This window comes from Solea solea, chromosome 1 (genome assembly GCF_958295425.1).
Source record: "Solea solea chromosome 1, fSolSol10.1, whole genome shotgun sequence".
NCBI classification, from domain to species: Eukaryota; Metazoa; Chordata; class Actinopteri; order Pleuronectiformes; family Soleidae; genus Solea; species Solea solea.
The window spans coordinates 4,612,302-4,639,630 of NC_081134.1; the positions used below are offsets into that span (position 1 = coordinate 4,612,302).

The 27,329-nt window shown below is 39.7% G+C and overlaps 3 protein-coding genes across 6 annotated transcripts in view; 2 read left to right on the forward strand and 1 right to left on the reverse strand.

Moving 5' to 3' along the window:
* Positions 1-832: 832 nt before the first annotated feature.
* Positions 833-5,605, reverse strand: txndc12 (thioredoxin domain containing 12 (endoplasmic reticulum)). Its single transcript, XM_058642376.1, has 7 exons — positions 5,385-5,605; positions 3,962-4,022; positions 3,126-3,178; positions 2,322-2,395; positions 2,132-2,201; positions 1,811-1,894; positions 833-1,670 (listed from the first exon to the last, which is right to left on the reverse strand). The coding sequence occupies exons 1-7, from the start codon at positions 5,482-5,484 to the stop codon at positions 1,591-1,593; spliced, it is 522 nt and encodes a 173-aa protein (XP_058498359.1). The 5' UTR covers positions 5,485-5,605; the 3' UTR covers positions 833-1,590.
* A 544-nt stretch (positions 5,606-6,149) lies between these two features.
* LOC131468307 (transcription factor BTF3 homolog 4) lies at positions 6,150-11,957 on the forward strand. The gene is made up of 6 exons (XM_058642391.1): positions 6,150-6,236; positions 6,715-6,774; positions 8,045-8,158; positions 9,232-9,433; positions 11,679-11,738; positions 11,830-11,957. The coding sequence occupies exons 2-6, from the start codon at positions 6,721-6,723 to the stop codon at positions 11,874-11,876; spliced, it is 477 nt and encodes a 158-aa protein (XP_058498374.1). The 5' UTR covers positions 6,150-6,236; positions 6,715-6,720; the 3' UTR covers positions 11,877-11,957.
* Positions 11,958-14,575: 2,618 nt separating this feature from the next.
* The window catches only part of zfyve9a (zinc finger, FYVE domain containing 9a), a 28,602-nt gene continuing 15,848 nt past the window's right edge, over positions 14,576-27,329 (forward strand). For 3 of the 4 annotated variants that reach the window (XM_058622507.1, XM_058622516.1, XM_058622524.1), the window contains exons 1-4: positions 14,576-14,776; positions 23,657-23,760; positions 24,095-24,202; positions 25,785-27,220. In XM_058622507.1, the coding sequence (XP_058478490.1) occupies positions 24,133-24,202; positions 25,785-27,220 (1,506 nt within the window). In that variant the 5' untranslated portion in view covers positions 14,576-14,776; positions 23,657-23,760; positions 24,095-24,132. The remainder of the gene's footprint in view (positions 14,777-23,656; positions 23,761-24,094; positions 24,203-25,784; positions 27,221-27,329) is intronic. The other variant, XM_058622496.1, reaches the window with a different exon arrangement.

The window sequence follows — 27,329 nt, forward strand, 5'->3', positions numbered from 1 at the left end:
TGTCATTAATGTTTCTGGCTAATGTGTATTAATTAATATAAGTATTTTATATGCATGTACTGTAAATTGATTTGACACTGTTTAAGCAACGTGTCCAACATGATCACAATCCCTCCTCTGCACGTGACCAAACCATCTCAATCTTTTGACTTTATTTCCAAAACTATTCAAAATATGCTCATTTCTAATTCTGTCCGTCCTGGTCACTCCCACTAAAAATGTCAGCATCTTCAGCTCTAATGATAACAAAACAAAAACATCCATTACTCATGGTCTGAATCACTACTTTCAGGTCAGAATTATGTCCATTTTATAAAAGGATGTTCCTGTTGAGAGTCAAAGCCATGATAAAGTATTTGCTCATGGACATCGAGCCTCTAAAACTGAGGCCTCAAAATGGCAGGTGTTTCCACTTGGCCCAACAATGAAACCATCCATGTTCTACTGCTTTATCCTCCACAGGCTCACTGTGCCAATCTCAGCTGACAGGGCGATAAGTAGGGGACACTCTGCCAGTCCATCACAGCGACACAGAGAAAAGCCACGCTCAAGCTCCATGCAGAAAGGCCCTTATTCCAACCGGGTCACGAACCTGGGTCTTCTTCTGTAGTGGGTCTTCCACTACACCAGTGTTTCCCAGCCCTGGTCCTCAGGGGCCTGGGCCCTGCATGTTTTAGATGTTGCCCTGCTCCAACACACCTGATTCAGATGGTCAGCTCGTCAACAAGCTCTGCAGAAGCCTGTTAATGAGCTGTTTATCTGAATCAGGTGTGTTGGAGCAGGGCAACATACACCAACCGTGAAGCCCAACAATGACACCAAATAACACAAATTACCCAATACATTAAACTTTATTTGCACACTTGGCTGTGAACATGTATAAAATACATTGAGATACTTAACCAATGTATCCATGGCTCATTCAAAGAGTTTAACAAGGCTGGTTTAAAAAAACAAAACAAAACTGGTGGTGTCACTTCACAAGCAGCAAAACAAACAAACAATCTGAAAACAGGATTGAATGAATAGTAATTATTTTACAGGAAGGAGAAGTACAGGGTAAAAAGTGTGAAGGATATAAAGAACGTACTGAAGAGGATCTTTGGAAGCACATCACTGTAGGTGTTGGCCAATATCAAGCACTGTATCAGAGTGTGTGCGTGTTGCTGTTGGGTGAAACCATTAAAATCACCGCCGGTGCAACAGAAACGCGTCGACTTCAGTTGGTCTGAACTTGGCATACAGACGGCGCGACGTGTCCTTTCACCCAACAACAGGTGAGGGTTAGAAAACACAGCAGTTACCTTGGCTAGCTTGAGTTGTTTACAGTCAATCCTCGACAGACATCAAGTGCAGTATATGGCATTTCGTTAACACTTCATTACAAATGACAATGACAAGGAAAACAAATGCAGAATACAAAAGTAATGTTAGGACTGTTTGCTCTGTGAGAAGGTTCAAGTTTAAAGTATGAGTATAAATATTGAAAGAGATTGTATCAGGGCAAGTGCGACGCGTCCCCGGGGGGCGCTCCGGTGCTCAGGCAGAAGAAGAGTAGCCCTTTACGGCCTGACGCCCGCCGCTGCCTCCTCACAGCTCGTCTACAGAGTGACCGTGTTTGAAGGCATCGCCCGTCAGCTTCTCCTGAGCCTCCTTCATACCGGACACAACTGAAGAGGCAAAGGAGCAACAATAATCAGCCACTTTTTACAGTCCGAATCACAAATATTTGAACAGGAACAAAAATAATGCCGGCAGTTGTAAATATAATATTCCCCATCAGTAAAAAGACGATGATCTGCATTGTTACCTTGCTCTGCGTTGCTGTAGAAGTACTTGTAGTTTGGATTCCCGTTCCTGTTAGTGATCTCAGAATGGACTTTGCCGGTGGGATCTGTGATGATGGTGATGATAAAAATGTTTATTTAGTTCTTGATGAAATCCTAACAGGAACTCACCACCATTTTGGTGATGGATTCATTTCTTGCTTTGTCCATTAAATTCACCCAAATCCTCATTCAAATGTCACACAAACGGTCAAAATGCTGCTTATTGTTGTTAACAATTCAGCAGTCAGTCTCTCTAAAGGAATCGTGAACAGTGTTGACATGAACGCGACCTCCTTTCATACCGAGGAAAAGAATCCGAGGAATGTATCCACCATCAGGGCTGAAGTCTTCATCCTTTGGCTCCTCCTCATCCTGTTCATATAAGAGACAAGAAATGATTTACAGGTCAGAGAATGAAACACTGGCCATTCATTGAAGAAAGATCAGAAAGGAAGTTTCCTGAAAATGCTGCTGCCGTCAGTATTTTCTTACCTCCAGGTTGATCATTACAAAGTTGTGTGCAAGTTCAGAGATTTCCTTAGACTCTGCAAATTTGGGCTTCAGTGCTGGTTTAAAAAAAACAAACAAAAACAAAAAGACTGTTAACTTTCTTCAGTTAACTAATTTTAGATTATATATCTCATTTTTTGATAAACCAAACCTGTTACTCTTCACAGGTCACAACAGTTATTGTGACTGCTTCTTCTTCCAATAATAGGAATTTTTGGCAGGCTGTACACTGAGGTGTAATGCTGCCCTCCACAGTTCAAAGTTCATTATCACATTGTCAAAGGTGCATTGAAACGCATGTTTCCTACCATCCATGAATTTACAAATATCTATTTGTTTAATCTCACAGCATAAAATCGGTCTCCTTGTCAATCTAAAACAAGCTTGAATTTCGGCTGTTTAATGTCATATAAACGTGCCAAGTGAGGGCCTCAGACCCAGACTCACCCTCCAGTTTTTACTGAAAATAATAACACTTCTCGTTAGTCCGGTCCAACAACAGGCAAGTCTGGTTCAGCTCTTGGGATAACCTCACTGACATTGTCTCTTTGTCTCTCAACAACAGTAGCAGCTCCTACTGATCAGCTGACAATGTGTCGACAATGCAGAAGTCGCTAATTAAAGTCTTATGTAGTAGTTTCCTTTAAATACAACTGCAGATTTACTGAACTAAAAGAGGAAAAACGTAAGAAAAAATGTCCAATAATCTGACTTTTAATCAGTCGCTCCATTCTTGTATTTGTATTATATTAGTGGACATGTACTTTCATTGGAATGTATATTTACCTTTGCAGGCTCCGCACCAGCTCTTGTGGATGATGACCATGATGGGCAGCCCGCTGTCAACACAAAACACACAACAACGTCCGTCACACTTCACAAACAGTGAAAAACAACAACTCTCAGACCTGTAGCCATAGTGAAGATATTCAATATAAAGCACTGGATATATGGACACATACAATAGATCAACCAATATAGGAAGATAGAATGATAAAACAAAAGATACACTGATTTAGAGGCAGAATGGAATGGACTGGAACTCGTTTCCTCAAGTTTTTCCCACCGGTTCATTTTGTTTGCTCAATTCATAGTGTTTTTTGATGAATATTGACACCAATCTAATTCCACACAGATGTGGATTCTGCAAAAACATACTCCTTCACAATCATATTTAAATTTCAATCACGATCGTGGGATATTGAGAATGCGTGAGAATACCAAACAGCATTAAAGTGCTCCCTGAACAGCTGCCTGACTTTGTGCCTAAACGTTCCGTGACAGCTGCTGCTGTTTCCTTCACCACGCGTATGTAACCAAGTTACGCTACATTAAATAAAGACATACAACACATTACTTCCCACTGTAGAAACATCACAAGAGACACAACCGTTGTTTCTTTTCCCTCTCTCTGACTGCCTGTGTGTTTATGTACGTTTGAGAGTAAGAAGGGATGGGGGCGGGGAAACTAGGTCATACACTGCAGGGTCTATGAGACTGTTTTGGTCTATAAAAGGTTCTGTGCTACAGCTTTAATGTGACAGGAAGTGTGAATATATATCCAGGAAACATAGACTTGTCTCCCCTCTTGTCCTCTCTGTGTCCTCTGAGTATCAGCTCACCTGGCCTCAGCTTCTTTCTTCCCGTCGTCCAGTGTCCTCCAGTGGATATTATCTCCAAACCCTGCAGGGGAATGAAAGAGGTGGAAGAGGTTTTATATTTCTGGAAAAGGGTGGATCTGCCCTAAATACAGCTTCAATAGAGAGGAAGGTTCATCAAGAAACTATGGATAATACGACTCCGTGTGCGGTTATTCAATATCTGGCTGGAGGGGAACATCGACCGTCACCTGCTACTTCTTAACCAGCTCGTAGATTTATACGGCGGCAGCAAACAAATAATCAATACAGACAGCAGTGATGAAACTTCTATGTACGTAAATATGTATGTCGTAAATATGCGATTATTTTGTTTGATGATAAAAACTAAAGTTAATGTGACTTTCTGTTAAAAAAGTAAAAATTGTTTTCAAAACTACTACAATGACGACACAATAGGTGGCGCATCTATTACCATAAGGTGGCAGCAGTAGGAAGCATTGAATTAGTGAACTTGAGAAGTGTTGAACTTAAATGCATCTTGAACCTGCTCCTCTAAGTTCAACACAATGTAGTTCCTGCAAAAAATTTACCAATTTAATTTTTGGTCTTTAAATGCATCTTACTGCTGCAACTCTTAGCTCTCAAACTCACCACCTGTGGGCCACATACAGACCCCAGTCCATGTTCTGTGGCACACACACACACACTGATCAGTGACAGTGAATTTGACCTTTAACCTGCATTTTACCCATCCTTGTTACACACCAGTAGTAAACACATACACACACACAAGCCGGCAGCAATGGGGGATAGTGTGCCTTGCTCAGGGGCACCCCAGCACTTGGCCCTTCCCGGGATTGAACCCGGTGACCTTCCGGGTACAAGCCCATTTCCTATCCTTTGGCCATGGCCAAATGTGCACTATATATCAAAACAAACACTTTAACTTTGAAATGGTGTACAATATCAACCTGGCGATTTTTAATTTACAACTTCATGATGGATAATTGAGATATCATTTTAATTTCAAATCACTGAACAGTTCATTTTTCACTTGACCGCATCCCAGACCCCCTCCTGACCAGACTAGAAGTTCACTGGCCCCCAGTTTGAGGCCCCTGCTCTACTGGAACCCCATGAAATTTAGAAAAGGCTTCAAAGTACCAGTCCAGTTTGTTTTAATGGATCTGTATCTTTTTAAATTCAAAAAGGTGATGAAAAGAGTCTTAGTGGCCCCCTGGTGCCTTTTCTCTGGGGCCCCCAAAGTCCCTTAAAACGCCCATGTATGCAAATAAATACATTTACAGGTTATTTCACTTTGACTATGCACTTTCTTTTCTTTCTTTTTCTTTTTTCTTTTTACACATAGAGTGTTTTGTCGTGGGGTTGTGGTAACTATCAATGAGCAGCTCTGAAGCTGTGGACACTGTGGATATAAACTCACCTCTGCCGCTGGCTGCGTCCACGACGTCCTGGAAACACGTCCACGTTATCAGCAGCTGCACACACAAGAACACGGCGATGTTCACCACAGACGTCTGCATCTTGTTTTATCGCCGTTTTTCTTTCTCAAAGCTGCGGGAGGGAAGCGGGTAATGGAATAGCAAAAATGACTGTTCGTTCAACCCGCGACCCAGAAGTACAACCTCTTCACTTCACAATAAAAGTCTTCAAAATGCAAAGGATGTTGATGGAGCGTTTTTCCTTTTAATTTTTACTTCCGCTCTCCGTTTGCTGAAACCGGAAACTAAAGGCAGCAAAGGTTTTTATTTTTTTAATTTAAACTTCTCTTTTACAACACTCTAAGAAGACATTTTAACATATTGAGATAAACAAAGAATAAAAAACAATACAACATACACAAAATATCAAAATATCAGCAACAAAATAAAATAAAATAAAGGTATGGAGAACAAAAAAAAGACTTAAAGTACTCAGTTTGTGAGGCCATTCTTTAGTAATGCACAAAGGTATACATTTTAATTTCATTCATTTAAGGGACTTTATATAGAGTTAGATCTCATTATAAAAGCATGTAAAAATGGATGGAGTCTTTATAAAATTTTCCTTGATAAAATAAGCAAATCTTAATCATTAGGTCCAGTTTCGTGCTCTATATTATTACACCAATAATAATATCAGTTTCATTTAAAGTAAAAAAAAAACAACCCTGTATTTTATATTTAACCTTCCACAAATCTTTTATTGTGAAAATCAGAAGCGGAAAAGTGTTTTGATGCTGCTGCGAATGTTAGCTGCTCGATTCCAGCCTCATTATCATCGTGATCACTAACAGGTTGTCCAACAATTTGCATTTATAATGATAGTCATGATAATAGTTATTTGATTTACTCGTTAACTGATTTTGTGTCTTCGTTTGTTTCGATGACGACGTCAGCTGTTAGCCACTCGTTTAACCGACAACTCGTATATCTTGTTTCTATAGCCACCGTGCTAATAATAGCTACGTAAGCCTTCGAGCTAGGTAGCAACCATGTTAGTTAAATATACGTTTTATTGAAATGTCATTTTTAAAATCTTATTCTCTTGAGGGTTTTTTTTCAAGCTTATACTGCGTTGTCGGTGTATTTGTGTAAAATTGTCAGCTATATGTCAAGTGTGTGCTAGCAATGCTAATGTGCGCAGCTGAGAATGATCTGAGCTCTGATTGCCTAATGTACGCTGTGTTAGCTGTATTTCAACATAAACAGTGGAACCCACTTGTGTAGAAAACCTTGTAATTGTTTTTGTATGTGTTTGTTTTTTATATATAGAATATAATGAATCAAGAAAAGCTCGCCAAACTGAAGGCGGAGGTCCGGATAGGTGGAAAGGTACAGTCTCCTTATTATGTTTTATTTGTTAAAATCTAATCTGTAAAATGTGGGCAGTTGAATCTCAGAAGCCATGAACATGTGTGATCAAACAAGTAAGTCGAGTTTTCAATAGTGCAAATCAAAAATGTGCATAATAACCTGCTTATTTGATGCAATTTGTGCAAAGAAATTTGAGATTCTTACACACATATGTTTTGGGAGCCCTTTTTAATATTTTTACAGTACATAAATCATGTTGTCAAATGTCCAGCCCTTAAATCTGAGTCTGGACACTCAGGTTTGTCCTGTCTTTGGCTCGACGGTTGCTCATGTTAAAGAATGTGATGGCATCCAGCACTTGCCATGGGGAGAACAACCCCCTGATCTCAGCATTTTCTTTTATGAGGACAGGAGGCGTCAACTGGGGCCTCTGGCTTTTGCTCCCATTCATTGTGAGGTCTGCAGCTGCACACTAGGTGGCGTTATTTATCATTGCTGTGACAAAGGCCTTGTGCTTTTTTGCACCATGCTGTCGCTTTTAACAAAACGACACACTTTTGTTCACTTGCACTTACAAAGACGTTCACTCTACTCGGGAGCTCTTAATCCCAGGATTTTGTCAGTGAAAAATGATCAGTGAGTTTTGTAAAATCCCTTATTTAAACACCTAGTTGGATTAAATGTATGAAGGTGGCTTTTTATATATAAAGACTTGGTTAAATGCATCATTTAAACACTGTCTGAGAGGAAAGTGATATCAATTATGGTAAGGGTTTGTTTCTGAATCTGATCCAAGCACTTTTAATGGCATTAAAAGAACACACAGTCCAAAAACATGCAATATGGGGATTAGGTGAATTGGACACCCTAAATAGACCATAGGTGAGATAGTGAATGGTTGTTCTCTATGTGGCCCTGGCGAACTGTCCAGTGTGTACCCCGCCGGTCGTGCTATGTCAGCTGAGATTGGCACGGCACCCCCTGCCACCCTTATCGAGGATAAAGGGGTAGAAAATGGATGGAGAACACATACTGAACTTACATATTAGTCTGAGCATATAGTTTACAACAACACTGCCGATAGATATTAAAATACAGGTCATAGCAATTGGCGGTTTTATCAAGATCTTGTGTGTGTAGCTGTAGCTGCATCACCACCAGGGTCCAGAAATGAGTAAATTATGATGAAATGGATTTTAAAGATAGTCTAAGACAATGTATTGAACTTGTTTGGCAGTTAGTTCATTTCTAATCCTTTGTTTGGCTTTGACATGCGTTCTCTCCCCAGGGAACTCCCCGCAGGAAGAAAAAGGTTGTTCACAAAACGGCAACAGCTGACGACAAAAAACTCCAGGGTTCCCTGAAGAAACTGGGAGTGAACACCATCACAGGGATAGAAGAGGTGAGACATTTCCAGCAAGAATAAAACTGTGAAACGTATAACAGTGCTGTCCTGTTTTTTCCCCTCCCGGCTTTAATCTTTCTTTTTGGTTGTTTTATTTTTTTTACAGTTTCAAAGAATCAAAGCACACATTTTTGATTGAACCTGAGGAATTTATTTTTGCTTCATTCATTTATAGTGTGGCTCTGTTTGCCAGTTGAATTCCCAGCTGAATTATAAAAATTGACGAGATATTCATTGAAGTTTAAAGAAAAGACTAAGTAAAGACATGTTACCTAAAGTCGCAAGGTATTTAGAACACATTTTGTGTGCTATGCGTAAATGTCCTTGCATGGTAACTACATCCCGTGGGTTTTTGTGGTGTTCGACTTGATACACGATTGTTTTTTGCTTCTTTTGCATTCATCATATTTAGTGATAACACCCATTGTGGAATTTATTATCTAATAATAAAAACCTCCCATTAGATTAACCACACTGTTGAACAGGTGGTTTGATAGTTTACTGAAATGGCTTTTACTTTTTAATGCACCTTAACCATCAAGTGTAGTTTTGATCACTTCAAACACTGGTGTTATTATCAGCTAGTGCCATCTTATTTAACTGGAAATTGGCTACAGATACCGAGGTTCACACCATACATCAGTGCATCCCTAATCGTGTGTCACTCATTGCAACACTTGTGTCTAAAACTGACAAATATAATTAAGGTTTAAAACATGAAGCACTGCTGACAAATGTTTGTTTTTCTCTTTTGTTAAGCCTAGTTAACGCTACATGATTTTCAGTGCGATATTTGCAACTTGTAGTGCACACCTGACATTAACATTACTTCTGGATATGTGTCCGGTGACTGCATGGGATTGGATCCTGCCCTTTACTCAAATGCTCTCAGACATCATGACTGTGTGCAACAATAAAATGATGTCTCTGTAGGAATCTTTGATTGTTCACAGTTGTAAATATCACGTCTAAAATCATCTAGTGTGGGATTCAGAGTGATACTCTGACTCTGAAATTCATGCCATGTGAATTTGCTTTATTAAGTCTGACTGTCTTTTTCTCTGTCTTAGGTGAACATGATAAAAAGCGATGGGACGGTAATCCACTTCAACAACCCTAAGGTCCAGGCTTCCCTGTCAGCCAACACCTTTGCCATCTCCGGCCACGCTGAGAACAAGCAGCTCACTGAGATGCTGCCAGGAATCCTGAGCCAGTTGGGAGCTGACAGCATCACTAACCTGCGCAAGCTGGCCGAGCAGTTCCCACGGCATGGTGAGTACACACAAACACACACTCTCATAAATACAGAGAAGCTCAGATATTCCCTGTCAGTCAGGGTATTAGTGTAATGGTGTATTTTCACCGGCTCTACTCGCCTCGGCATGGTTTACGTAACGTTTCCACTAGCATTGTACCTGCTCCGGCGAGATTCCAAAAGCATACTGAGTAGGAACTATGCGATGATTGGTCAGACTGCTGGCCACTGACTGGCCAGAGTGCTATCACAGGAAGAGACGTCCGACACACAAATCAAGCCGAACAGTGCCGAACTGTAGATAAGTTTAAACTACTTAACAATCCTAAAAACGTGGGTTAATCTCCAACAGCTACCAGGAGTCTGGTGTAAAGTCACTAGTCACTCGTTTGTGTTTGGAGCCGGTGGAAATACGCCATTAGTAGACAACAGAATCCCTTTTCTTCTCTTTGGAAATTAGGTTTGAGTTACATTAGAGGAAGAGGTAGATGTGTGTTCACACCTGATATTGTTTTTGAATGAAGAGTGTTGAACTGATTATGATTGAATGATGGAACAGTATAGACTCGGCAGACATGTTCTCGCTCACTGAAAACATTGTTTCCAGTGGTAACACAATGAAAAACAGATTTTAACCACTTAACAAAGTTGTATGCTCAAGTCTACAATATCTGAAGAGTATGTTGACCGCTGTATCTTGCTGTTGGGTCTATTATAGCTGATAACGGAAGCTTGTTAATTGCTCACTCTCCTGTACCAAAGTCCATACAGAAAATGTGTGTTTTTAGCTTGTGACCACACAGCAGCTGTTCTGCTGGTCTGCTGCTGCCTTGTTTGGTTAGCTTGTGTCACTTAGTAAATCTGAACAAAGACTTTCAAACACAAATAAACACATTTAAACTCACTGATTGGGACAGTAGTAAAGCAACAACCGTTTCTCGTTGCCAAACGCAGTCTAACCATGAGATAAAACAACAAATCTATTCTTAAACTGTAGACGTCTGGAAGATTACATTTATTAGGTGAGACTTTTGTTAAGTAGCTCCACTCTCTTTTTACCCTTTGTCACTGCTGGTTACCATGCACTGACAACCATATGTGTCAGTACCTCATACTTCAGAAAACTCAAACTAGCCCTTTCATGCATAAATGAACCAGAGAGTAAATCTGTAATACAACCAAGAATTACAACTGCCACACTTGATGAGTCACAGCAAATCTTTCTAGCTGCCTGTAAGAGCCTGACAGTGTGTGAGAGAAAAAAAAACAGAAAACCACAAATATGGGTGTGACATATTGTGACATTTATGTTCTATTTTAAGTTTCACTTAAATGGTTTCAGTGATGAGGCCATTCTTCCTATTAATGTGACTCATAAAATCACATTTATGGCAAGAATGGCCTCAGTGATGATTCCGCAGTGATGTGCTGGTTAGCACCATCGCTTCACAGCAAGAAAATCCCCGGTTCAAATCTGTTTGACCTCTCTGTGAACAATGGAGATGTTCTGTGCGTAAAACCTGCAGATGGAGGTTAGGTTACTATTAGGGCTGCAACTGTTATTCAATGAATCAATCCCTTAATTCATCGGCAACAATTTTGATAATCGCTTTGAGTGTCAAGAATTAAAACACGCTTTCTGACTTTTCAGCTTCTCGAATGTGAAGTGTTTCTGATTTCTTTGCTCCATATGACAAAGAAATGATTAAAACTCAATAATTTTGGTTTGTGGACAAAAACAAGACATTGGAGAACATCATAATCTCTAGGTTTGGGAAACACTGATCAACATTTTCTGGTATTTGAACAAAAAACTACTCAGTTAATGAAGAAACTAATCGATAGATGACTCAATAATGTGAATGTGAGTTTTTATGGCTGTTTGTTTCTGCCTGGCATACTTGAACTAGTATGATTATGAAAAAGAAGCTGTTTAAAATGGACAAATATGCTGTGTTTAACATGGCACCGTACATAAGCAGATGTGTGTGTGTGTGACAGTTTGTGCAGTGCCATTTTCTGTTTAGAATCACTGCAGAACCAGTGGAGGTTAAATCTATGTAGAGTCTGTGACTGAGAGAAGAAGCTGGCTGAAATACTGTATGACGACTGTGATCAAAGAGTGAGAAGAGCAACAGGAAGATTTTTGAGCATTTTAAGGCAGCGTGTGAAAGAAGATAAAACTTTAGCACAACACAAATCTAAATTAACTACAAAGAACTTATTTCTACAAGTGGCAAATGAGCTTTGTGTGTTTTGCAGCAATGGACATGAAAGCAGTCAAAGAGGAAATTGCAGAAGAGGAGGATGACGACGTACCAGGTACAGATGAAGATTTAATTTCATTAAACGTCATTGTAAATGTGATTAATATTGTGTTTGTGATGGACTTACTTGTTTTTGTGTCTTTCAGATCTTGTGGAGAACTTTGACGAACCTTCAAAGAATGAAGCAAACTGATGAATCCTCCTTTTTTTTTTTTTTTTTCTCCCTCTGCTCTCCGTCAACCGTTTTTTTTTTTTTATGTTTACCTCTTACGGACTCACAAAGGACATTTCCTGTTGTGGGGAAACGGTTGTTAAAGGTGCAATGCATCATACCAGGAGATATGGCTCAGACTGCCACAACAACATGCAGTAGGTTTTGATTTCGGTCTGCGTTGATGTTTTGAACACTCCGAAAAATGCGGATCTGTGCGAATCTCCGCACCCAAAGGACTCAAACTACTTTAAATATGCTGTAAGCTTTTTACATGGCTAATATTTAAGAGATTGTTTATTAAAATATAGTGAACTGAATAAAGTGAATGAATATTTCCTTTTACATAGAGTGATGGGGATGAATTAAATAAAAACATTTTTGGCCTGTTCACGATACTTGTTTTTATTTATTTTTGTTTTACTTTCACTGAAATAATTAAACAAAGAAGCTGTAGTGTTGTATTTTCTTCTCTAATGAGCAAGTTTTTAATTATTTGTTGAGGCCTTTACATAAGACATTTATCGATGCTCATGTTATAAATAGAAAAAGCCACAGTGAACCTCTTCCTTTACACTTCCTTGAATTCATAGAGCTGCTCAGCTCATCTGAGCTGTGGTGGAACACAGATGCCTGGAATGTGAGGGGGAAATAATCAGTGTAACAAACTAAACTTGAGAAAACCTCTGTATTTGTGATTCATTAATTAACATCTACAGAAGAAATATAAAACATTTAAAATAAGATTATGAAATGACTCCATTAGAAGTGAATTTCACTGTCCTATAAATCATTAACATGCATTTTTATTAACTTATTTATGGTTAATTGAACATGGTATATGGTAAATGGTGTGTGTATGTATGTGTATATATATATATATATATATATATATATAAATAATAAACTCAGTAGTGCTGTCAGTGCTTGATATTTTTATGCAACAGATCCTGGTTTTGTAAATGTTACTCTGCAGAATAGACACTTTTAATTTGTAAATCAATAATGAAAATGACTTGGGGCTGAATTAGCAAAGCTAATGCAATGAATTCAATAAAAAGAGGATTGTGTGCATGGATAAGTAATGTGGTGTTACACTCATCATCCACAGTCACTGCTGTCACGTCTCGTTACATTGATCATGGGTGACGCTGCTCTCTCTCTCCGCTGCATCCTGCCGCTGCTGCAGAGCAGCTCTCACAAGGTTAACCGGGAATGAACTGGCCATTTTGGCTCTTGAGTGTCGTAGGTGACCGGGACGGAGCTGCGGACCCGCCCCGGGGCTCATCACACTACCTTCAGCAGCCGCTTTGAGCCAAAATGTCCCTCTTGCTGCTGCTGGAGCTAAGTGCGGGAACTGGATACGCTTAACAGCATCAAGTTAGACTGTAACAACTGTATGCAAACAGGAAATCATGAGTTGTCACCCAAAAAAATAAGAGTTCCTGAAACGACTTCATAAAATCTTGCCTTGATGAATCTTAGATCATGAGCGTTTTGGGGGACTTTACGGGCCCGGTGTAAAAGAGGCTGGGGGCCCCAATTTTTTTTACCAACTATTTGAATGTTTTGCTCTTACTTTTTATACACTTTGGATATACTTGTTTTTATTGCTACTGTGCACACTTTGAGATTATTTTGCGTTGTAAAGTGCCGTATAAGTACAATTTATTATTATTGTTATTTTTCATCTTACTAAAGCAAATAGCTCTGTCACACAGCATGGCTCTGCCTCCAATTCAGATCCATGATACAAATCACACGGTTTTTCTCTTTAAATTTGAATGCCTATTTTAATTTTTTATTTTTTATTTTTAATGTCATTTTAATGTCTTGCATTTATTCTGTGAGTTGCCAAATGTATTTCTAAGCCTTTGTAAAGCACTTTGAGTTGTATGAATAGTGCCACAAACTTGCCTTGGTGTGAACAAGGACAGGTTCACTGAGAGCACTGAGGTTCTGAACAGAACTAGAGCCTGGATGGGAACCACGCTGGTGCCTGCTGATGTGAAAGCCCCAATCAGTTGTCTGCCAGGATCATTATTTGACATCGCTGTTATGGTTTATGGTCGTATCTATGATGGTAACTAATCGTTTCTGAACTTTTGACTTTTGTACCTGATAAATGAAAAACAGTATTGCCAAATGTTTTTTTTAACTTCTGTTCGTCATGACCCAAATTCAAAGAGGAAAACCCACAAAATTCAACCTACGTTATTCTTAGCTGTGGTATTCACTAATTTGCACAAATGAAATGCCTCTTACCACAAATGTGTCTATGAGCTTCCCCCAGCTGATTTGACTGACATTATTCATAAATAAAAACAATATTTAATGCTGTGTTATGTTTACATTTTTGTAGGCAGCTTTTACTCCACTTTGTGTGTGTTTTCAATTCTAAACAGTGGTTTGGATTTATTTAGCCTTTCTTACTTTATTGTTAAATAAAGTTTTTAAAAGGCCCAATGGTCACTAAACCTGTTGCCAGGATTGTTGTGTTTTCACAATGCAGAAATATATAAATAGAAAAGTATGAATTAAAAGAAAAGCATCTCAACAGAAAGCATCTAACTATGCGGTTTTTAAATCCACCCGTCCATCAAGAGTTTTATTTTGAAGTCTGTGAACGGAAGTTCTCGGTGTAAACTATGCTGTCGTGACATTGCTCCTTATTTTTCCCCTAATATTGAACGTAGGGAGGGATACTTGAGTGGTGTCGCACAACTACGGTTGACTTACAGGCAATACTTTCCGACCAGTGCTCGCTGTGTGTGAGTGAGGCAGGCTGCTGCTGCTCAAAATAGCCCGTAAAGGCGATTAGCTATGAAGGATACTAACAGAGGGGCTCCACGGGACTGCACGTAAAGATGAGGATTCCTCCGGTGAGTAACTGAATTTGTTTTCGTGACATTTCACAGAGAGGCTCTAACGTTTCCACACAGAAGCAGGCATTAACTCACCGTGGGTGGGCGTTGTGGTATTTTTGTATTACGGCGTGTCTAAACGGCGAGGAACGCCGATACGGTGGCGTTACGGTAACGCTATATTTTTTTTTTTACGTCAATTACACAACACGTTAACGCTTCTCCTTGGCTTTACTAGCTGTGACCAAACAACCACCAAACACCGCAGCAGGCGTCACTTTCCTGGCGGCTGTGAGGGAAGAAGGCTGGAAGTGAAAGTGCTTTTCAAAAAATCCCCCACAATCTTTTAAAAAAAAAAAAAAAGAAAAAAAGTGCCGTCAAGTCCAACGAGTCATTGGTGGTGTGAGTGTCCGCCAGAGCAGCGAGTCGCTGCCGTCCCTCTGCTCACGACTGCCCGCTGAATCATTGGTGCTAACACTAGCTACTCCATTCCCTCTCACAGTGGTACAGCCTGTTGTTGCTAACCAGCTGCACTGCACTCTGTTTAATAACAGTCTCTCATTTTTTTTTACCACACTGTTTCGTCGACTTCGGCGATACTCACTCGTATCACCAAATCCTCGCGTGGATTTGGTGAGGTCAGTTAGCTGACCTGCTAATACAACTAGTATCCAAGTTATGGTGCCAAACTGTAGTGCCCTTTTCTTCTCAGCACAGCGGTTCTCTGTGTTTTCTCAGCCCACCTGTGATTAATATTTACTATCTGAGGCTGAGTTTGGCCTGCAGGCTGCGGCCACAGTGCCACTTTATGGTTGCATAATCCACGTTAATAGTCATCTGTCTGCCCCTGACAGTTGGTTTGTTTGTGCCTTGTGTGTAGCCTTCACCTCATCATTTCACTGTTAAAAAGATATTTGCAAGAATGGGGCCCATGGCAGTGTAGAGCTGCTGGGAGATAATTGAACAGCAATTGTCAAGTGCATTTTTTTTTTTAAACAAAAGTTAAATATGTATTTGATTGGGAGTGGGATAATGCACAATATTATCATGAATTGCTATTAAAAGCACACACAATAAGTTGATCGTGGTCAATTTCTTCATATAATAATACAAACAATAATCATGAGTAGAGAAAGTCATTCCTATTGCACATGAGTGACTTGAAAATGCTGCCAACATACAGTTCTAGTGATTTATTTTGAAGTAAAACAATGGGGAGCCTGCATCTTTCCAGTCATTCCAGTACCTTATCATTTATAATGATTTTATTTAAAAGTCTAGTGTGTAACATTAGAGGTGAAAATCACAGGGTACCTCACGGTACAAAAAACGTCTAAAGTTAAAGGGCAGGATTTCTCTATTTATTCACAACAAAGAGAACAAAGTGCATAAAGTCGATGTATTGAACAAGGATAGGGCATCTCAGCTTTCTCCACCATTATCCTGCTGTAATCTCCCTCTTCTTCAGCCAGGTAACTTCCAAAGTTACCCTCATTCATTTGAGCAGCGCCACCGCAAGGAGACATGAAGTAGTGACGTCTGGCAAGTGAAACTGGCAGAAATTTAATTAACTGTCATACATCGATTAAAAACTGATTTAAAAAAAAAAGTTTTGATCATGTCACTCAGCCACATGTCAGCCAGCCACAGTTACACACTGGATAGTTATGTCAGTGAGAAATCATAAATTAATTTGTCACTCAAGAGAAAGCCTTATCGGGTACTAATTAGTTTGTGCTGAAAATATTAATTGGTAAATGATCAATAGTAGTATAATAGTGATATATCCATACACCTCCAGCCTTCTCAAACTATCATATATATTATAATTAAGTAAATATCTGTTTGGATTTAAGGTTGGACAACCTAAGGCTGTGCAATATGGCTGTAGTATAGTAGTTGAGATTAATGTCAAAGAATGCAAGATTGATACTTTCTCCTGAGTGAAAGTCATAGAAACCACAGAATCATTAAAAAACTAAAATATATAAACGTTCAAAACCTTGTACCTGGATGAAGATTAGTTATTTTGCCATTGAAGAAAAATATACTTTAGTAATCATTGTTTTGGCCCTACTGGACTGTGCACAGTTCAGCCTGCTCTGAAAGTGAGTCCTCCACAATATATCAGTTCACGTAATGTAACTGGAAAAGTCTCTGCTTAATATGACATCCTTCATTTTCTTGTCTGGCCTGGTTTGGCATCACTCCAGTCTGGGTGGGTCTGGATTTTTGTCCACTACGGCTGTGAAAATCACACATTTTACCTGTTGCAAAAGGAAAAATAATATCCCACACCATCTCATGCAGTATTGAAATAGATTGGGGGGGGTTGACTGACTCAGTAGACTGAGCCAAAAGGCTTCCAAGCAAAGACGAGCTCTCTTGTGTGCACACTCCCCTGATGTAGGTTACTGTATACTTTCACAAAGTATTACAAGTCTCTCCCTGATGGCAGCACAGCAGCCTCTTATTCTGTCATGCAGTGGCTAAATGTAGATCACAACATACGGGAGACAGGAAACTCATAATGGCTTTTGACACTCGCTGAGAAGCAGTGCAGCTTTGTAACACACAGACAGCTAATCTCTTCTTTACCTCCTGACAAAGAAATTAGCGTTATTAGAAACTCTTTGGATGTGTCACCCTTTTGAAGGCTACAATTCTGCAGCATGCAGCATATGTTCTGCTTTAATTTTGTTTCTCTCCAGAAGAGTCTGGGAATAGAAAAAATAAAACTCACAGGAGTATGGAGGACAACTCCCAGTGAACTCCCAGTCAGGGCGGTGAACGTCGCAAAAAGATGTGTCACTCAGTCATGAGATCATGTTGTTGAAAAGTGATGTCAGTCCATTCTTAAAGGGAGGAAGTGATCATTTGAGGTTTCCTGCGTTCGCCCTGGGCAGACGGCGTCTGGAGCGCGGCCGCATCGCGAGGCGCCGTTTGTCAGGATGTGAGCGAGCTGACATGGGAAGTTTGTAGCACCAGAAAACAAGTTACAGCACAGACATTTGTTTGTGATTTATTTCAGTTTTACAGCTGATTTGACTTAACTTACAGAGAAAGAGGGTTTCCAAAAGTTAGAAATCCCCCCCATGTACTGTCAACAATTGAGCCAAAAACTTTCCCATTTAAAATTAAAAAAAACCCTAACTCTGCATGAAGATGTAATACCAAGCATTTCTACACTACAAGACTGATGTTATATAGTTTGTTGAGTAGTGTACTTTTCCAGCACACTTTAAATCCATTGAAATCAGTATTTATATTCACGTTAATGGACCATTTCATTTTTGGTTGGCTTGTCATACCGTGACCCTCATGTGGAGCAGTAGAGGATGAATAAATGAATAATGATGTCATCTGCTTTACCTGTCTGTGCTATTGTGATGAACAAATGCCATTTGTTTAACCCAATGTGCATTTTATCATCAAAGCCATTCTGCCACCCAAGCTTCTCAAAATCCACAGTGATCTCTTTAATTTGCTTGTTTTGTCCAATCAACAATTGCAAAAAAATGAAAGGTTTTTAATTTACTGCCACATATATAAAGAAAACGCAGCTGTGATCCAAATCTGAGATGTACTCCATTAATATTTGGTATTGAATTACCAGCCACAGGTTGATTGCGATTATTTTGATGATCAATTAAATTACATTGGTTTAATTTCTCATGCCAAAATGCTAAACACAAAAAAACTTTGTTACATTTCATGTAGTTGGTTTAGCAAAAGGTAAATTAAAGGCCTTACAGTGGCATTGATGTGATGTTATTTATAATTTTATAGACAAAACAGATGATCGAGAAAATAGTCAAATAAAAATAATATATCTTTGTATTGCACTGCTCTCAGAGGTGTGTGTGTGTCTGTAAGAAGATACACACCACAATACATGTAGAAGAACAGCAGCCCTCTGCTGACTCCTCTCATTCTTCTTGCTGAAGTCAGTTTATATGAAACTTTTATGAAACAATTCTTCTTTTATCCGCAAACTCTCAACTACAACTTCCAGCTAAGTGTAGGAAATAATTCTCAAGTGCAGATTTCAGTGACACAAGTGATTTATGATCTCTCCCCTGAATACCCTCCCTCCGGTTACCAGCCTATAGCAGGCCTTCCAAAAGTTTTGCGTCAGAGCTTTATCACACCATTCATCATGATTTAATGCACAGGTTGTCATGATTATTCCTTCCTGAAATACTCATTCTCATCACTCACTGTAACACGCTGTGTACTTCAGTATGCTAACGCACACAAAATAAGCCTATGATAACACGTGTTCTGAGAAATGAGGCCAGAGCCCTCCACTGATAAATACTGTTGTCTTAATATTAATATGTTTAAACTAGCAACACATTACTTATTCAATGAGTAACTTCTTAATTCTTAAACAACCACACTGGAAGACCTGTCCAGTGGCCTCCATTAAGCGATCAAAACGTTTGAAACAACTGAGGATATTCCTGAAACTTCTAAAACTGGGTCAGAACTCTCCAGGACTTTATTAAAATGTGGAAGTGTAGTGGCGAATCATAGTATTCAAGGGGAAAGGAAGTCCGAAAACAATTTGAACGATAATATTTGGTGAAATTCTACGTAAAACACAATAGAAAATCCAGTTTAATAGTGGAAGTAAAAGCATTTCCACACAGACAAGAGGAGGACTCGAGGGACTGAGACTAAACAGCAGTGTTACCTGAAGAAAACAACTCATCAGTGAGGCTAATTGGAGGAAAAGGCTTCAATTTCCTAGGGAACATAAAGACTATACTCTGGAGTGCTGTGTGACATCAGCCTGTTTGTCGTTAATGTTTTTCATAGGGTGTGTTATCTTGTCTGAGTGCAGAATGGTGCACTCTGTGTCTGTGTGTATGTCGTGATGACTGATCAGCTGGTGTCCCCTGAACTCTTGAGCTCTCCTGGTCTTTAGGAACATTTAGGCAGTGTTATTTATTCTTAATCTGATGGCACTCTCAGAAATTATAAATAATAAAGACCAACATTTTACTTTTATGTAGCTTTAAAATAGTTTTAAATTAGAGATTTCAATGTTGCCAAGTGGAATTAACATTATTAATGGGTAATGGATATTTAAAAAGTAATTGTATAGCCAATTATAGGTGATGTCTATTCAAACATCTTACTTTGTCTGACCAACAGTATAAAATCCAAAGTGAAAATCCTCATGGCTGAGAAGCTGCAACCTGCAATAGATTATTTGACTATCAAAATATCTGCAGATCAATTTGAGTCACTGGGTTACCTGTGAGGTAAGCTTCTATCAGAAAAGAAATTAATGGCTATAGAATGGTGAGCATATATTGATAAAAGCTAAATGGGAATAAAAAGGACCTTTCACCCAAAACTGGCTTCATCCATCCTCATGTTCAAGCAGGAATTAGAATTTAAGAAAAACAATGAACCAGATGCAATTATTGTAATGTGCAATTTTGTGTGTGTGTGTGTGTGTGTGTGTGTATTACACAGCCCAAAAATAAATGGCAGATGACACTAATGACTGAAGTGATCTCCAGCTGATGGGTGAGGAAGTGAAACTGAGTCTTGTTTTGAAAGCGAGGACTTGATGAACTGTAGAAGAGTTGTAGTTTGTCCGAGTCTCCTCGCTGGTTATGAGCTCGTCTCATTTGATTATGCTGTCATGCCAGGATGTCGAGTCAGCCATAGTTTATTGTGTTAGTTGTCTGTGAGGCCATTTCATTATTAGCATGTCTGGCTTTCGCTGGAGCTGGACAGTGTTCTTCATTTAAAAAAAAGAAAAATCGAGTGTGTGGTTTTGTTTTAATCATGTTTCATTCAACATTTTGTATTTAATGTTTTACACAATGAATGTTCTGTGTAGTCATGTTTTTACTTTGACGCTCAGAAATGGTGAAAATCAGATTGGTCACATATTATACATCTGTTTCTGTGCAGATCTCTAAGCAAACCTCGATTAGTAGTTTTGCTGTTTGCAGCAGCTGCTGCGTCTTAAGTTTTTATCCAGTAATTAAGAGGAATTGCTGAAAATATGGCTTTTATATTTTGGTTTTGATAATGAATGATTTAGAGTGTAAGTGTAAGTCAGCTAATGGTTTGAAGTGTTTAAAAATAAATGTCATTTTCAATTAATGGGTACTGGCCAATTGTTATTTAATTATTTAGCTGAGTATCACTGAGTTTTGTAGATTTACACTTTTTATTTTACTTGTTTTAATGTATTTTAGATTTAGTTTATGAATTGTAAACAACGTTTATTAAAGACTCGCAAGATATTTTTTTTTATTATTTGTTATTATAAAACTGTTATATTTTTATTAAATCCTATCAAATTCTGCTCAAGGCCCCATGCAGGCCTGGGTCGGCTCTGATACTGTAGGTGAATGTCTCTCAAGTTGTAGTAGTGGCATATTTGTACATCATGCAACTAACAAGACTTATTTTCTTTAAATAATATAGACAGTGACTGACACAGTCTTTCATACATGCCATGCATGTCTCCCTTAAAGCCTCCTCCCAAGTTTACATGTCTAAAAATACCTCTCTGTCATGAACGCTGGCTCAACATGCATTATTCATCACCTCTGCAGAGTAATTAAATCTTAATCAGAGACGGGCTCCTGTCCTCATGGAGGTGTGTGTGTGTGTGTGTGTGTGTGTGTGTGTGTGTGTGTGTGTGTGTGTGTGTGTGTGTGTGTGTGTGTGTGTGTGTGTGTCAGGAACTATTCGTTGCATCTTCTTGACTACAGGCTTTATTCAGGTGAGGACACAACAACGCTGCCATCTGCTCGTTTGCTCTCTACCCAATGAATTCTACAGCATTTGGCTTCAGTTCAGTTTGTTTTTCCGAAGCCGTCTCCTAATACAGATCAGAATCCAAATGTAAACAGTCAGGTTTAAAATAATACACAAAGTGCAGACTAGAGTAGAGCTTGTTGTTTGTTTGTTTTTTAGTTAAGACTGAACTGAGTCTGTTTTGAAATCTGAGCTTTCAAGGTTTGTTCAGATTTGTTGTTTTTGTTATGAAATAATTCCTGATTGAAATCAAAAGTCGGTCATTGTCATGGATGTCCACTCTGGTAACCTATACATATATAATCAAATGTATTTTATCGCTGCTTATGTTTTGACCACATGTAACAATTTTGTTATTAATTTTCCTTATTGGCAAATCTGCATTATTGTGATATGTCAGATAAACTGTACTGTACTTTATTTCAGGAAAAAGTTGCTGATTACTCTTCCTGTTCATCAGTTAATCAGCTAATCAAGGCAGGTGTCAACTGTACTATGAGCTACACTATTGTGTACGGCAACAAAATCATTAGTATCGCCAACCTAGATTCACTCTTTCATTCCCTGACTTATTTGCATTTATAATCTTTTCCACAAAAATCTAGATAGACTGGCAACTAAATGTTGAGTGACTGTAAAATAATTAGTGTATATTATTTTTCCCCACATGCACAAAGGATTCTTTAAAATATCACTGTTTACCTTTTTATTCATTAGCAAGTAAATCAGTTCCTCACTCAGTGACTCAGTGTGTGCTGATGTTACTTGGCTTGTCTCAGTGCCTGAAATGAGTCATCATGCTCCATCTGGACTGTGATTGCCTATAGGGTTGTAATGTTTTCTAATTGTAGTTTATTAGTTTTGTTTCATTCACCAGTGGATCATTAGTTTTGTAAGTGTTCTGTTATTTTTGGCTTTGACATCAGTATCTTCCTTCAGCCTCGCTCCTATAATGACTGAAATGCTTTGATTAATGCGCATGACACATGTGGGCTCCTGTCCTGTCCTGTCACTGTTTAGTGCTGACATCGTGTCCATGCTTGCATTTTAAATGAACTGGAAAATGTGTTGACTCTGCTCCATTCTCCGAGGCCTTCACTCTGCGGAATATTTGGTCTCTGGTGTAATCCCTGGTTGCTCTTGTCCTTATAAGAATGACCCTGAAGTTCAGCCTGGTTGTTTCTCATTTGCAGCCCTACACACACACACACACACATCTCATCCGCACTCCAAGGTCCCCTCATCAGCAAGGACATTCTGTGCAGGTTTATGATGCAGTAATTCAGGCTTCAGCTGTTTTACATTCATGACTCTGATTGCCTTGTCATGATATTATATGGATATTGGCTCTCTACCCATGTTGCGCTAGGTGCTGCACTGCTGTTTTTGTATTATTCATTGATCATGAATTCAGGTGTTCATGAATCATGTTATACACTGCTAACATCCGAATGCAGGGTATGTGTTTTGTCCTATAGAGTTTCTCACTCAAACGATCTTATTGGGAATAAATCTGCCTCCTGTGAAAAGTCCGTCCATGGGACCCTTGTAGTACTTTATTCTCTGACATCAAGTTGTGAAAAAGAAATCCAGACTTCTTTAAGGAAACTCAGTGCAACTTATATTAACTGCATTTGGCATAATTATAAACAGTTAATCCTTTTCAAATTGACATGTGAATTTGAAAAAAAAACAACAACTTGGATGTGCCTTCAGGAACTGGAAAGGTGCAGCACCCACAGAATGAATTATCACTATTTAATTTTATGAAAGTCTTAATATTTTATGTCTGAAAGTCACAGGAATCATTATGTTCTCTTTTTTTGGCCATTGCTCATCCCAGTAACTCAAGAATATAAAGAGATTGTGACTGAATTTCTTAAAGCTTAAATAAAGACTCCAGAAATGAAACCTCAAGCTCAGAATAAAAACTCAGCTGGCTTTTCTTTTCAAAAAATCTGAAGTTCATTTACTGTAAGAATGCAGGGAATTCACTTTATCTTGCTGTGGTTGTATCACCACACGGTGTTACAAGCAGTTTGCTTTGCTGTACAGGATGAGAAGCAGCGCATCACTGACTGGTGCTTTCCCTCTGTGTTTAAGGTGTGGGCGCTGGGCGCTTGCCAGACTGGGTGAAGTGACAGCTGAGAGGGAAACCTGCTGAGAACAAACACTGCCTGGGACGGCTGAGGAGAACCTCTGTGCAGGTGAGCACTTGTGGAAAGAAGGGAGGAAAAGAAACGCCAAAACATTTCCTTCTTACAAGTTTGTTTCCTGTCATTTTGATCAAAGGAACTTGTTTTAATCTAAAAAAGACTCTTTGACAGTACCAGTCACCTTTAATTCTCGTCTCGTCTTCCATCCAAGCAGTCATCTCTTTTAAATGAAAGAGATCATCTTTTTATTATACAAATGTATTATCATTGAGTACAGAACATATTTGTTAAAAAGGAGATAGGGCTCGGTCCTTTTGAGACATTTACATACAATATGGAAATGTTGGTGTATTCTTCGCTAAAGACTCACTCTTCCTTTCACCAGGTTCACGTGGCTGTCGACAGGGTGGAGCTTCCTGACCCATGGAGAATTACTTCCAGGCTGAGGCCTTCAACCTGGACAAGGTCCTGGATGAGTTTGAGCAAAATGAAGGTGAGCTGCTGTGTTAGCTTATAATAGGTGTGGAAATGAGACAGGGACCAAGTGAGTCACTGTGCTTGAATGATGCATTGGGCAAGATGCATTAGTGAGGTGTGGTCAGGATATAGTACTTTTCAAGTAAAGTTGTCAGAAACAACAATCTTTTCTTTTCTCTAAGTGATTTTTCCAACCAAGGTAAATTTTTCACATCCAACCAATCACAATGCCTGAATGTTGAAGGTGATGTGACATTAGAAATATTCAATTGAGCAAATACCCACAGCTGGGACTGTTAACAAACAAACAGGACCAAATCTCAAACTAAAATGCATCTTCATCAGTGAAGTGGTAAAGTATAAGCTCCTGAACCAAGCCAGCTCTCCTCTTCTTCAGTGTTGGTTTTACTCTGGTATATCTTTCAACTTTCTTTTTATTTAGTAAACACACATTTAATGCTCACAAATGTTAAAAAAAAAGAAAAGAAAAAGATTTGGGCCTTTATGAAACTGTGCTTCAACATATTGAGGTTGTTTTAAGTGTAAACACTGTATTAAGTTTAGAGCTGTGTAGGTGTTGCATCCCAGTATGCGCAATCACATTATCAGCGAAAAACTGTTCTTGCTCTGGATTTAACAATTTGAAACAAAATGTCCCTGAGGAAATGCTAGTCCTGCTGAAACATTATTTTGAAAGACTATTTTGATAGTTCTGTGAGCTCAGTTTGTGTTTTGGCTGAGTGATTATCTGTGTGTCCTCTACTGGAGATTCAGCATGGCAGATTAACGCTGTGTGTGTGTGAGAACTGAACACACACTAAAACAGCTTAGCATGAATTCCACTGAAGGAGGAGAGAGAGTTATACAGTAGCTGACATGGCTGTGTGAGAAAGTTGCTTTAAACAAATACTGTAAGAATTTTCATTTGTTTTACAGAGCTGTCACGTGTCAGCCTGAGTGATGGCTCCCACAGGGGAACCAAGGCATTTGGCCCACTTTCTTATAATTTCCCACTTCATCTATGCACTAATTTCCCACTTCATGCCAACCTCATTTCTCATTTTGTCTCCTAGTTTGTTCAGCTTTTTTCTTTTTCTTTTTTTTAAGCTCTTTCAATCACCTAGGAGTGTGTATTTGTGTGACAGTACCTTTGAGGTTTTGAATCCTGTAATTGGAGAGCATGATCTTGGAAGCAACTTTCCCCTGTGTTCTGTTATGTCTTAAATGTGATGATGGGATAACTAAAACATTTATTTTATATTTTCAATTTACAGAATAATAATTTCCTGTGATTAATTGTTTCAGCCATTGTTTGAGCTTGATGTCATTCCAACTTTTTATTGACTAAACTAATAAACAATTCAAAAACAAGCCTAGTTCACACTTCATGATTTTTAGTGTGATAATTTGCCTCAAGTCAGGGACCTAGATGGGGTAATGGCTGCTAAAAACAGAACTACAACAGTGGTTCATCAGAAAGGAAAAGAGGGAGAGGGATAAGAGAAATACATCATTAGAAAATTGCCTCCTGAAAGTCTTGTAGGCTGCATCTCTAATTTGATCTAAGTCTTCGCTTTCTTTTCTTCTCTATCGTCCAGATGAGACGGACACTCCCATTCTCTCTGATGCCAAGTGGACCCAGATCCTGGCCCCACCAGCCCACCTGCTCTCTCTGAACCCCGCCCTGGCCCACGCAGACCTAAGCCCCCGGGAGAGTCCGCTGCCTTTCAAGGCTCTCCCTGACTCCTCCTCCAGTGCCTCCCCGGGGGATGACCCTAAAAGACATCCTGGTCCTGAACTTTCATCCTGGACAGAGGAGAGGCCGGCAGACGTCCACAGTCCGCCTCTCCCCCAGCCCAACATTGGCAAACTGGTGGGGACTGACGACCTCTCGCCGCCCCCTGTGACGGCATGTAGTGCTGTGGAGAATGGTTGCTCTGCAAGCCCACCACATGACAGGCTTTGCAAGGAGATAAGTTCTCCTGCAGACAACAATCCTGGTGCAGCAGACCAGGCAGTTAAACCTCATCAGGAGGAGAGAGCTCCCTCAGCAGGAGGAGGGAGCTCCACTGTCCCTCACACTCACTTTAACTTTGAGCTTGGACATGGACATGGTGAAGCTTTATCTGAGAAGGTTCGTCCAAATGTGGCACCAACAACACAAGATAGGGAAGATGTTGCACTGGAGGACAATGCAGGTGTTTTACAGGACTATAGTCGAAAGAGATGCATTGCAAAGTCGAACATGGACAGGGGCGAAAGTCTCCTTAATGGTGGGAGAGATGTTCAAGCAGGTTGTGAGGTAGAGGAGAATGGTTTATCTCCTCCTAACAGGGTTGGAGTGGAGAAGGAGAGGAGTTACGATTCAGAAGAACACATAAACCAGCTCCTCAGAATAACAAGCCTTCCCAATGGTTTGGAGCAAGAGAGGAGTAGTGATTACAAGCTGATTGAGGTAGAACAGAAGGAGGAGGAGGGTTTCTCTCCCTCTCCTGTTCCCTCCAAAGAGGACTCTGTGACTGAGGAGAAAGAAATGGAAGAGAGCAAGCAGGAGAGCAGTGATGGAGGAGCAGTTGGTTCAGGTAGCATCCAACCAAAACTCAACAACAGTCGGCTGCAGCCGGTCAGTGTTCCGTACGGAGGGGCACGACCGAAGCAGCCTGTCAGCCTCAAACTTCAGATTCCACAGCCACTGTCAGGCCAAGTCCAAAACCAGCTTGTCACCAAGAACAAGAACCTCGAGAACCAGGGTCGGAGACTTACGCCACAGGAGACGAGTCTCAGTGGGTCTGATCAGAGTGCAGTTGGGGTGAATGGAGATGATGTTGTCCACTCTCCTTCTCTGGTGCTTTCAGAGAGCCCAGATAATGATCTGCAAGCAGGTCAACAAGGTGGCTTGTGCAAGAAACCAGCCAACCCCCTGGGTGAGGTTGCTCCTGTGTGGGTACCCGACTCCCAGGCTCCTGTCTGTATGAAATGTGACGTCAAGTTCACCTTCACCAAGAGGAGGCACCATTGCAGGGCCTGTGGCAAGGTTAGAAGAGTGTTGGGACTACTTTAAAAATAATTTTTTTTCTGCCCCTATTGTACCAGAAGTATTTAATGTGTTTAGCGGAAGATGCATAATGTCAAAAAGCTGAAAA

Bases quoted from the DNA above. Each gene is read 5' to 3' on its own strand.
- txndc12 (XM_058642376.1), bottom strand. From the start codon at position 5,484: ATGCAGACGTCTGTGGTGAACATCGCCGTGTTCTTGTGTGTGCAGCTG. The intron at 2,396-3,125 runs GTAAATATACAT...TTTTTAAACCAG, and splicing joins CTGGTGCGGAGCCTGCAAAG to CACTGAAGCCCAAATTTGCA. The intron at 1,671-1,810 runs GTAACAATGCAG...TTGCCTCTTCAG, and splicing joins CTACAGCAACGCAGAGCAAG to TTGTGTCCGGTATGAAGGAG.
- LOC131468307 (XM_058642391.1), top strand. From the start codon at position 6,721: ATGAATCAAGAAAAGCTCGCCAAACTGAAGGCGGAGGTCCGGATAGGT. The intron at 8,159-9,231 runs GTGAGACATTTC...TCTCTGTCTTAG, and splicing joins CCATCACAGGGATAGAAGAG to GTGAACATGATAAAAAGCGA. The intron at 11,739-11,829 runs GTACAGATGAAG...TGTGTCTTTCAG, and splicing joins GGAGGATGACGACGTACCAG to ATCTTGTGGAGAACTTTGAC.